We start from the raw sequence: 12,110 nt of genomic DNA on the forward strand, positions 1-12,110 counted from the left end.
GGTTTTTTTTTTTTTGTATTTCAGATCAAACTCAGGACTTGGTGAGCTTGCCAGACAGGCGCAGCACCACTGAGCTACATGCCCAGCTATTGATAAAATACGTTTCTTAAATTTAAAGATTTTTTTTGAGGCAGGACTTCACTATGTTGCCCAGGCTAGCCTTGAACTCCTAGACTCGAGCAACCCTCCTGCCTCAGCCTCTGAGTAGCTGGGACTATAGGGGTGCACCTCTCTTCACAGGGCTGAGATGAAGACAAGCAAGAGTGAGCCCTGCCCAGACACACTTCCGCGAATGAGGCTCAAAGGCACGACTGTCCCATCTCAGTTCAGGTTTTCCGGGCCAGTGTAGCCTTTTCTTTTCCATCTGGAGTTATTCAGATGAAGGGGGAAAAATCCGTAACTGTTTCTACTGAGATGCATTAAAGACGAAAGTGTTGGAAGAGAGAGGATTTTAACTCTCATCCGGAGACGTGGACGTGTCTTTCGCATCTAACCACTCTACTTTCAGTCCTTGTACAGGTGTTGCACCCTTCTCACTATAAACGTGCTTTGGTGCGGCCTTTGGTGCCCTAAGGATCCCCTCTGCCTCCCCTGCAGGTTAGTTGTGTTTACCTGAAAGCTACTTATTTCCCCCTTAGGCCATACCCTGCTGAGTCAGCTTCGCAGCTGGTCATCTCCGATCTCCCTCCCACCTCACACACCTCTGTTTCCTTACTCAGCTCTTCCTAGCCATCCTTTTATGTTCCACTTACTGTTTGGAATGTGTGCCTCCTGTGTGCAGCTCTGGCTTGGTTTTGCTTTATGATTCAAACTGATCCTTTCGGCCCAGAACAAGTGAATTTAGCCCATTTACAGGCATGCTTGGCAGATGAGTTTAATGGCAATGCTGTTTACACATTGTAAGAGTTACTATGTAACCTTTCTCTGAGGGGGGGGGTTTAAATGTGTCAAATGTGTTTAATGGCAATTCTGTGGTCCTTTTAGGCTTGCTGTTTACACCTTGTAAGAGTTACTATGTAACCTTTCTCTGGGGGGGAGGCTTAAATGTGTCAAATGTGTTTAATGGCAATTCTGTGGTCCTTTTAGACTTACCGTTTATACATTGTAAGAGTTACTATGTAACCTTTCTCTGAGCTTTTTTTTTTTTTTTTTTTTTTTTTTTTTTTTTTTTCACTTTTGAGAGAAGATCTTGCTAAATTGCTAAATTTCCCAGGCAGGACTTAAATTTACAATCCTCCTGCCTCAGGCTCCCAGAATGCTCTGATTATAGATCTGTTACCACACTGGTCTTTTCTAATCTATTTTGATTTTTTTTTTTTTTTTGTGGTACTGGGGATCGAACTCAGGACCTTGCACTTGCAAGGCAGGCAGCAGCACCACTGAGCTAAAACCCTGGCTCTAATCTATTTTGAATTTCAATTCTCCTGAAATTTAAGAGAACTGTTCTGGTACTTTTGTTCCAAGTTACATTTATCATCTACCTCTCTGTGACATCCACAGTCCCTCTTGCTTTAAGGACTCTTAACAATGCTCTTATATAAACAACATTAAAAAAAAATTTTTTTTTGAGACAGGTCTCGCTATGTAGTACAGGCTAGCTTTGATCTCACGTGTAGCCCAAGCTGGCCTCAAACTCATGGTGATCCTCCTGCCTCAGCCTCCCAAGTGCTGGGATTATAGGCATGTGCCACCATGTCCGGCCACAACATAAAATTTAACTTTTTCCTCCTCAGCTTCTATGCCCATTTTGATCAACAGGATTCTTAAATTTTCTCCTTTCCAAAAGAAGGGAAAAGAAAAAATAGGAGAAAATGAAAAATGGAAACAAAGACTCTGGGAATAGGGAGCGGTGAAAGGGGTGAAAGGAGGCCAGGGGAATGGGGAAAAAATAAGAACCAAGATACGTCATGTAAGAGCACAAGTTCCCAATGACGAACATAACTATTCTGTAGGACTAACATGTACCAGTTAACTTAAAAAAAAAAGTTCTCCTTTCCTGTCAAACACGTCTGGGTTCGGACACCACTCTGTCGTTACCTCTCGCTCCCCACCCGTCCCTTCCAGCCTCCACAACCCGGAGGCGGCTGCGGGCCGCACGCCCCCAGGCTACCTTTGATGCCCGGCAGGTCGATGCTGGCGTGCTCATGGATCCCAATGCCATTCCGGATGATCCGCAGGGACCCCTCCTTGAAAGCCCCGGAGCAAGTGACCAGCTGCAAGCAGAGGAAAGGGTCTAAGAAGCCCCCAGAGAGCAGCAGTCACATGGCAGCCCAGCAGCCGGGGCCCCGTTGCGAGCTGGGGTGGAGGTGGCCCCAAGCCCCTACCTCAAGCAGAAACCTCCTCCCGTGTCCCAGCCAGGCAGACAGGTCTGAAAGCCCATCCACCAGGAGGAGCTTGGGTCTGGAAGAGACGCCCTGGCCACGCAGCTATGGAGGGACCTCGTCAGACCCTTCCCGTTCTCCCAGCCCCAGGTTCCTCGCTTGTGAGAAGGCTGAGAACCCCAAACAGGGTGCTCATGTAAGAGGCGCGTGGAGAGACAGCCGCTCTCCTCGCACCAGTGGGATTCGCAAGCAAGGCCTCTAGGCGGCCCTTACCTGCCCCTGCCCCTGCCTCTCCAGGTCCACCACACACATGTCCACAATGGGCCCAAGGTTGGTGAAGGTCTCCATGGCCACCACATAGGAGCCTTGCTCGTTGCTGTCAACATTGAGCTAAGAAGAAAAACTGATGTCAGTTCTGTAGCGCCCCAACAGTCTCCCCCCTACAGAGATGGCTAAGCATGCTGGATGGTGTAAGCCAGTAGTCCCACTACTCTGGAGGCTGAGGCAGGAGGATCTCAAATTCAAGGCTAGCCTGGGCAACATAGCGAGATGTTCTGTCAACTAAGATTTTTTTTAAAAAAAGGCTGGGGAGGGCCGGGGATTTGGCTCAGTGGTTCCCCCACCTGCCTCACAAGCACAAGGACTTGAGTTTGATCCCCAGTACCAAAAATAAATAAATAAAAAGCCTGGGGTTATAGCTCAGTGCTGAGTTCAATCTTCAGTACTGACAGAATCCCAGCACACTGGGAGACTGACGCCGAAGGATCACAAATTTAAGCCCATCCTGGGCAACTTAGGGAGATCCTATGTCAAAACAATAAAAAAATAAATTTCAAAAAGTGTTGGGTCCGGGCATGGTGGCACACGCCTGTAATCCCAGCACTTGGGAGGCTGAGGCAGGAGGATCACTGTGAGTTCAAGACCAGCCTGGGCTACATAGTAAGTTCCGGTCAGTCTCAACTACATAGTGAGACCATCTCAAAAAAAAAAGGAGGGCCTAGTAAGAAAGAACACATCCAGATCATACTGGTCTATGCTAACCGGGTGCTAGGGGAAAATCTGTGGCTCTACCCTCACATCACAGGAGGCTAAGAAGTACCTTTAACTCACGGTGCCCCACATCTCTACTGGGGTGGTGTCAGAATTTGGACTAAGTGGACATAGTGGCACACACATAATGCCAGCATCGAGGAGGCTGATGAATAAGAAATGGAAGTTTGAGGTCAGCTTGGGCTACATAGGGTAACCTATCTCAAAAAAAAAAAAGGGGGGGGGGTTGGGAGCACAGGTCAGTCCAAAGACCCTGGGTTCAATCCCCACTGCCACTGAAGAGGGACAGAGAGGAAGAGAGGGAGAGAGGGAAGAAGACAGAGGGAGAACACTGTGATCAAAAGAAGCCCTTGCTCCTGCTGGATCTGTCCTTCTTGTGCCCCAAGGGCTCCCAGAAGGGACTAAGGAACCCAGTTGTCCCATGGTAACTACTACTAACTAGGGTGCAGGTTCCGACCTGGGGCTCTGAGAATGGACTTCAGAAAGGCAATGACTGCTCCAGTTATCATCAAATGTCAGCACACACATAAGCGCCAAAGCGCTCCTAGTCTACAAGGGACCTATGACATCAGGCTGTGACTGGGGGCGCTGGGTCTCATTCCTCATGGAAGCCACAGCACCTAGCACAGGAGCTGGAGAACTGCTGAGAAAAAGAGCTGAGGGCAGAGGGAGCCAAGGGACAGGAAATGACCAAGACACGGGCACACACGCAACAGGTCGCTGAAATGAACACGGACGTCATGTATTGCAAATGGCCATGAAGGAAACTTGGAAGGAGAAAACAACAGACTAGTTGGGGGCAAGGGGTGAGGTGTGAGATCACCCAGAGAAAGCTGGTCTGGGAAGAGGGAGGCAGAGCACCAGGATGGCGGCACAGGGTCCAGCCTCACCTTCACCAGCTGGGAGTCTCCCAGGCGCGACCCGACAAACACCACCCCGTTGTCCAGGTAGGTCAGGCACTCGGCAATGGACGTCTGTGGAGAGTGGAGATCAGGTGCAGCCGGACTCAGGAAGGGTCCGCGAGCAAGCCTGTGGCTCTCCACCCACCCCACTCACTCAGAAGAGCTCACAGCTAACTCCAAGCTCACTCCAAGCCAGCAGCTTCCATCTGCACAAAAGCAGGGACTCTAGAGGCCACTAGGTGAGTATGAGGCTCAGGGCTCGCCCAGAAATACCAAGCTACTGGTGTGAGACTTGCAGGGGCTGACTCTCCCAGATAACTGGGCAGGAAACCCACTTCCCAGCAGGAGTCCCACGGTGGGCGAGCGGCAGCCCACCTCTCCGAGGAGCTCCACACGCAGATCCTTGAGGGTGACGGCACCATCCATCTGCTCCTCCTTCTCCAGCAGGAGCATGAAGAGCCGCCCCTCCATGTCTCCCAGCAGGTACCGCGAGCCGTTTGGGTCCACGCGGTTGTGACACACAATGGTGCTTTGCTGCCGTGAGGGAGGGAACAGTCACCAGAGGCGACACATTCTAAACCAGAAAGCAAGCCTAGAGGGCTCCCTGCACCTCGAGGGCGGGTCAGGGTGCTGCTCGTGAAGGGACATGGGCAGCTTTTACTGTGAGGACCATTTTCTGAGGAGCTCAACAGCGTGCCTAAAATATTCACCCCCACGTCACTCTGCAGAAAGCAGAGGTGCATGGAGGGGGCTGGGGTGTATCCTGCCTGGCATGTGTGAGGCCCTGTGCTCCATCCCCAGCCCCACGAAGCAAAGAAACAAGAAACAAGAAACAAGCGGCAGCTGCAAGAATTCACTGGGCCACAACTGCTACCAGTTTCCATGGATGCTCACTCAGCACTCGCATGGATCCCACCACAGGCTCCACGCCCACGAAAGCAAGCACAGTTAGGCTTTTAGTTTAATCTCCATGGCGCAGATGAGGAGGCTTAGCTTCTGAAGTCTGTACGACAGACACTCGAGCCCTGGAGATACTAGTTTCAATAAACTCTGCCAGAAATGACTAAAGTTGCCCCGGTAGCTGGGAAAGACAAACCTACTCTGACTGCTATTTCTTGTACCTCGCAAACAAGATCTCAGCCAGCAAAGCCAGGCCAGCCTAACTCTGTGTTCTGCAGGAGCAGGCAGTATCCCCACCTGACAAACGGGGAGAGAGGGAGGAGGAGCAGGCAAAGGTCAGGGAAGAAAAGACGAAAGGAAAAAACAGGACAAGACTGGTGCTCACCTTGATGATAGGAGGGGCGATGGCCAGGTATTTGTCACCATTGTGATAGGTGATCGATTCCTGCCCAATGATGATGGCCCCTCCAAAGGGCTCCGGTACTGCAAGTAAGACAGCAGCATCAGAACACTCAGCACTGCAGATGTGCCAAACCACAGGCCCTGCCAGGGTACATGTCCGGGTGACCCTGAGACAAACTTCAAGACAATCATTAAGCCAGGCCTGGTGGCATGTAAGTATCACCCCTGCGCTTGCATAGGCAGGCTGAGGCAGGACAATTTATTGACTTAGCAAGACCCTGTCTCAAAACAACAAGTATACTTCTAAAAAGGGTTGGGATGTATCTCAGTGCAAAGGCTCTGTGTTCAATACCTAGTAGCAAAAAAAAAAAAAAAAATCACTTAAAAAGGGTTATCAAGGGCTGGGGATTTAGCTCAGTGGCACCTCGCGTGCTTCACAAGCCCAAGGTCCTGAGTTTGATCTCTGGTACCACAAAAAAAAAAAAAAAAAAAAAAAAAGGGTTATCAAAGCCCAAAGAAACCTGACAGCTTTTGAGGTGCCTGTGTTAGAATGTTGGCCTGACATCATCTAATCCTGGTAGGTTTTGTTTCTTTCTGCTCTTGGTGGTGCTGGGATCCAGCCCTGGACTCACTCATGCAAAGCAGGTGCTCTGCTACTGAGCTATGCCCAGCCCAGCGAGGCCAGGTTTTGCTATGTTGCCCAGGCTGGGCCCTAGCGGCCCTCCTACCACAGCCTGGGGTCCCTCGCATCACCCCTGCTGCTGCGGCGCTGACGCTACCTCTGAACGCCCTTCAGTGCGTGGTCTCCCTATTTTCTCTCCTTTCTCACTGAAGGCTTTTACTGGGACTTCTCCTCTGCACCTTGTTCCTTGACGTCATCTCGCTCATGATCAGGGCCACCATTTAGAAGAGATAATTCTCCCTCAGGAGTGGGTGGCACCGTAACACTGGGGAGAGGACAGGGAAGAGTGCAAGGCCAGGACACCAGCCGGGCCGCGTCACTTGTGTGTGGGCCGGGGCTCGTGGATGAGGAAGGCAGGGGAGTTTCTAAACGTCCTGCCCAACAAGGAAACAAGACTCATCTTCACACAGCACTCTGCAAAATCCTCCCAGCGTCCCCAGGTGAGCCCCGCACCCCATGTACCCAGGGAGGAGCAAGTACAGAGCTCCTGAGACGGCGTGGGGGGCGGCGATAGAAGGCGATGCGGAAGACGCGCGCCAGATCCAGATCCAGAACCAGAGCCAGAGCCAGAGCCAGAGCCAGAGCTGACGCCGAGGCAGAGGAAGGAAGTGGGTGCAAAAAGACTTGGGGTAGAGGACGTCCAGATCAACCAACCTGCGATCACCATGGACGCCTCGGCCTCCACATTCTCCTGCTTCCACGGGCCCTTGTTGAACTCCTTCTCGCGGAGAGACACCTCATAGGTCTTCACGTGCCGGCCCTGCGGGTCCTGGGGGAAGTGGGCCGCTATTTTAGGAAGATGACTCCCAGGCTGAGGGACGACAGGCACGCTCGCCCCGACCTGCCGCCTTCCCTCTGTCCTCACCGCCTGCTGCCATCTGGGACCCAGTGCGCCTCACGATGCAACAAACTGAGAAAGGTTCCCACGGGAAAAGGGACCTGTCTCACTGCACTGGACATGGGAAGATAGACGTATGGCCTGTGTGTCCATTCCTTGCCCCAAGGAATTATGAAATGGCTAAAGAGAAAACTCACTGAGGAGCTCCATTTCAGGGATTTAAAAAAATGGACACAATGCCTCCGAACACTGGGGGCGAGCAGAGCGCTCCTCTGCAGACTGTTCTCCATCTTCTCCCTCTTCAGAACTTTGAGTTCTCCCCTCCTTTTCCAAAGCGATGGCTCACACCAGTCCTGGGGCTGCAAAGTCACCTCTCAGACAGGGATATGGCTGCACTCCGCCAAAGGAAGATGGCGCCATTAAAGACCAGCCAGAGTCTGGGATTCTACAGAAGGAATTCCGCAACATGCCGCGGGGCAGAGGCACATCTCAGTCATTGTGATGGCGCCTTCTGCCGAGGTACAGAGACACTGGTCCAACTGAATAGTTGGCATACAACAGAGATAGCGTGATGAAAAGATTTTTCCCAGCAATGACTTCACCAAAATCCGGGCCTGAGACCCACCCAGAGAAACTGAGATCTGTTTACAAGCAGCAGACCCTAGGGCTGGGGCCAGTCAACCTCGAGTACTCAATAACATCCATGTTCCAATGACCTGATGCTTATAAAACTGAAGGAGGCCTGGGCACCTGTAACCCTAGCGAGTTCAAGGCTAGCCTGAACTACATGGCAAGACCCTGCCTCAAAACCAAAAACTGAAGAGAGAGAAACTCTTTTTAAGTTTTTATTCCAACTCTGAATGTTGGTAAGATCAAACCAAATCGAGTTGAGTTCCAACTCTACCCAATGAACTTCTTTTTGTGTTTTTTTTCTTTTTGGTACCAGGGATCGAACTCAGGCCCTTGTGCTTGCAAGGCAGGCAGCGAAATCACTGAGCTAAATCCCCAGCATACCCAATGAACTTCTTTCACCAGCCTCAGGACCACAGCATGTGTGATGACACCAAGACACACAAGCACACAGGCACCTGCACTACTTACTGTACACAGCCACTGTCCTACGAACTATCGTTTCTTCTGTCAGCTACTCAACCACAGACAAGTGAAACAGACTCATGCTGATTGGCCCCTGTCAAAAGGCTGAGACTTCACCAAGATCCTGGCTGTCAGTCTGGAGCCCCCCAGCCCCACTGAGCAGATCCGGACCAAAAGCTTCAGACAAGCCGGGCGTGGGGGCGCACGCCTATAATCCTAGCACTCCAGAGGCTGAGGCAGGAGGAGCTCTGTGAGTTCGAGATCAGCCTAGGCTACATAGTGAGTTCCAGATCAGTCTCAACTACATAGTAAGACCCTGTCTCAAAAAACCAAAAGTAAATAAATAAAGTAAAATTAAATAAATAAAAGCTTCAGACAGACTAAAATAGAAGCCAGGAGCCAGCAAGGCTCCAGAAACCAAATGCCAGACAAAACACAGACACATCTTCTTAGGTGAAGACAACAACAGACATTTTTCTGTGCTTATAAAGTCAAGTTCTAGATCGCTTCTCTAAAGCCAAGTTTCCATAACCCCCTCGCATGCCAGTAAGAGACTCAGACAAAGTATAAACTGGGTCACCAAACAAAATCTCCAAGGCCTTACAAGCAGGGGGTAATCTCAGGATTAAGCTTGCTACAAGCCCCAGAAAGTCCCTCACCTCGATAAGAACTACAGCATTCAGAAAGCAACCAGAGCAGGACCTGCATTAATTGCATTGTTTAAAACGTTTCAGGACACAAGCATTCAAAATTCCCTCTGGCCCTCTCCCAACCCTACCACCAAAAGCAGACACTGTTAGTGGAAACCCAACCCATCAGCCCTAACCAGTTTCTTCCACTCTCCTGATCTCGTTACCTGGTACACGAAGCAAATGGTAGGTGCTTGACAACCATACAGGAACTTAACATCAATGACATGCAATTCCTCCAGGCGGATGTTAAAGGCCTTGAGCTCTTTGTTGTCCCGATCTAGTGGGATGACCTTGAAAAGGCCATCGTAGAGTCGAAGTCCGATCATTCGGCACTCAGGGTCAATGATCCCAATGATGCCAGTCTCTGAAGGGCGACCAATACGGTCCTGAGAAACAAAACGGGGATTAGGAAAGAGGCTCGATACCCACACAGTAACAGAGGACACATCCCCAGGATGACTTTAGGAGAGGTGGTAAAACTGGTGGCATCCGCTCGCTGTGCCAAGAAGCCGACACCCGCACGTATACATTTCTGTGCAACACTGAACTCAATGATTGTATGTGTTTTCTCCTTGTTTCTCTGATCACGATGCCCTGACACCCCAGGGCTTTTCACTGAACCACTGAATCACACTTCACCCTTCCTGGGAAACCCTCAGTAAGAGTAGCTGCCTCACCTGGACATTGCCATGGGCTCGGGTGATGATGTCGATGCTCTCACCACTCTGCTTATACTCTAGGATGCAGGCATTGTACTTTGCTGTCAAGATAAACAGCAAGTCCTTGCTCTCCCCCTGGAAACCAAAATTATGCCATCAAGACGGTCTTGCAGAAACAGGAACAACCTGTCCTACCTTAAAGGATCATTCCTTAAGCATGCTAAACTCTTTAAGAATATTCCAAATATTTTTTCCTCTCCTGAAAAAGAAAATACATTGCCTGGTGAGTTCCCCAGCCACACACACGCCCTAAGGGAATGTACCAAAGGCCAGAACTAAAGCTGGTAAACAGCTAGTCTTCACTCTCGACTCTCCAGCTCTGGGCCTTCACCTATTTTGATGAAGCAAATCACCATCATGCCATTTAAATTCTGAAAGATGAATCTAACGCCTGTCTCCTTCCTCTCCAAGTATTTGGAGAAAGGAAAAAATGTACTAACAGTGAAAGATACAATGGATCCTCAAAGTCTTATTTAACACTGACCGCAAAAACCTGAGTGCTTCGTTGAAAGAGTTATAATGAAACAGCTAGTCCCAATGCTTTTTTGTTAGATTGATTTCAGATACAATGAAGCAAAGCGGATGTTAACTGGACAGAAACATTTGAGTTACCATGATAAATGCTCATGATGGAAACTGTTAACAGTGAGTATCTGCTAGTACTGGGTTACATTACTAAATCATTTAATATTTACAAGAACTCAAGGGGATCAGACACTCCCACCTTGAAGATGGACAAATCAAGGCTCTAAACGGTGTCGTGTGACAACCAAAGTGACACCTAATGTGAGAATTAAGGAGTGAAGCAAAGCCTACCCCGTTTGCTACCCTCTCAATCACTAGGTACTGTGGTGAGCCACATTTCAAACTGCTTTCATACTTCTTCCCAGAAAAGTCAACTTGGTAAAATTTCCCCTAAGAAATCTTTCCTACCTCTCAACATTTGTTTAGGAAGAGTAGGTACAGAAATCTGCCACTCAAAAAGAGGAGTTCCTCCCTCTACTAAGCGTTATGCCATCCATCCTAAGCGAGCATGTAAAACAACCTACGACCAACAGCCGTCCCAATGGGGAAACACTTACCTTGGGCCTGAAAAGCTCCATGACAGCAATCTTCCCGTACATGCCCACCTCTTTGACTGGGCGAAGCCCCTCGGCAGTGACCACATAGATCTCTAATCTTGTGTTTTTGGCAATCAACAGGTTCAAGTCTTCTGCTGAAGTAAAGTGCCCTAAAAGAAAAGATCCTCTAACTTTTAAAGCTGGAGGAAAGGTCCCCCACAAGCCCTTACACATCAACCCTATCACTGCCTACCTAAATACCTCCAGAATTCTCATCTATTTGGCAGATTCCCTGACTCTCTCCATTTATTTCTTCTTGCCAAATCTGGCACCTTGAAGGGTCTCACTTCATGCATTCAACAGAGCTGCTTCCATAGTCAGACTGAGAAAACTAGACTGGAGACCTGAGAGTAGTGTGTCCTTTGACAAGTGACTGCGAAAACCTTAAGGATGATTGTTAAATTTTACTTGAGTGTAACTGAGGATGCTAAAGGAAGTGTTCATTTCTTCTAGTCCTCACCCAAAGCCTCACAAGAACACTTGCCAAATAGGCCAAGTCAAAAGAAGAAATTCTGAGTTTTCCTTATTTCCGCCACACCTCTTCCCCTCCCAGCAATCTACCCCTACCATTCTAAGCCTCCCACAGGTCTCAGAACAGACTTCTGCTCTGCAATCCCGATTATGATTTACATAAACACAAAGGTCTGGGGGCTGCATAATCAACTCAGAAGGTGAGATCAGGATGAATACTCTCCCGTTTGGGGCCTCCCGGTCCTTAAGGATGCTCGCGCATAACAAGGCAAACCCGGCAAGGACCAGGCTAACAGCCCTGTCCTCCAGGGTAAACAGCTCCAGGGAAAGGGTGGGTCAAGAAAGCACTCCAGTCCCTCCTAAGTGTCGGGGGGCAAGCTCACATTCCTCCACCTCCTGGCCCCCCACCCCGGCTCCCAGACGTTAAATTCTGATCCCTTCGCCACCGCCTCTTATGACCACAGGCCAATTTGGGGGCTTTAGCAGCGCCGCGCACACAGCTCACACGCGTGCTGGGCACCATGGGCGACCCGCCCCGGAGGCCAAGTGACCTCCTAGGACGAAGGGGACCCGCGAGAGCAGTTCCTCGATCCCCCCCCAGCGCGCGAGGGCCACTCCCTCGAAGTCGGGGCCGGGGAGCTGCAGGCCGCGCGCCCCATGCCTACCTTCCGCCGCCTGGGTTCGCGGGCCTTCCTAGGCCTCGGTCCCTCCAGCTCCGGCTCTCCAGGGCACCCGGCCATCTCACCGGTCACACAGCCGTTGACGGCGGTGGGCTTCTGCGCCGTTACTACGTAATTGTACGACATGTCGAGGCCTGGGGCGGCCCGAGGGACCCGAGAGCGACGATCGAGGGATGGACACCGCGAACAGACAGGGACGCCCCGCCCGCGCGAAACCAACTCCGCCCAGAAACACGT

General features: G+C 50.4%; 1 protein-coding gene across 1 annotated transcript in view; it reads right to left on the reverse strand.

Moving 5' to 3' along the window:
• Window positions 1–12,099, reverse strand: part of Ddb1 (damage specific DNA binding protein 1) — a 22,721-nt gene extending 10,622 nt beyond the window's left edge. Inside the window, exons 1-10 of the mRNA XM_010633009.3 lie at window positions 11,939–12,099; window positions 10,684–10,832; window positions 9,560–9,676; window positions 9,047–9,268; window positions 6,912–7,026; window positions 5,559–5,656; window positions 4,649–4,807; window positions 4,262–4,345; window positions 2,595–2,711; window positions 2,111–2,213 (exon numbers count right to left, since the gene is read on the reverse strand). Of these exons, the coding sequence (XP_010631311.1) occupies window positions 2,111–2,213; window positions 2,595–2,711; window positions 4,262–4,345; window positions 4,649–4,807; window positions 5,559–5,656; window positions 6,912–7,026; window positions 9,047–9,268; window positions 9,560–9,676; window positions 10,684–10,832; window positions 11,939–11,999 (1,225 nt within the window). The 5' untranslated portion in view covers window positions 12,000–12,099. The remainder of the gene's footprint in view (window positions 1–2,110; window positions 2,214–2,594; window positions 2,712–4,261; window positions 4,346–4,648; window positions 4,808–5,558; window positions 5,657–6,911; window positions 7,027–9,046; window positions 9,269–9,559; window positions 9,677–10,683; window positions 10,833–11,938) is intronic.
• Window positions 12,100–12,110: the final 11 nt, after the last annotated feature.

The sequence above is a fragment of the Fukomys damarensis genome, unplaced genomic scaffold, assembly GCF_012274545.1.
Source record: "Fukomys damarensis isolate Sample0158 unplaced genomic scaffold, DMR_v1.0_HiC HiC_scaffold_27, whole genome shotgun sequence".
Classification (NCBI taxonomy): Eukaryota; Metazoa; Chordata; class Mammalia; order Rodentia; family Bathyergidae; genus Fukomys; species Fukomys damarensis.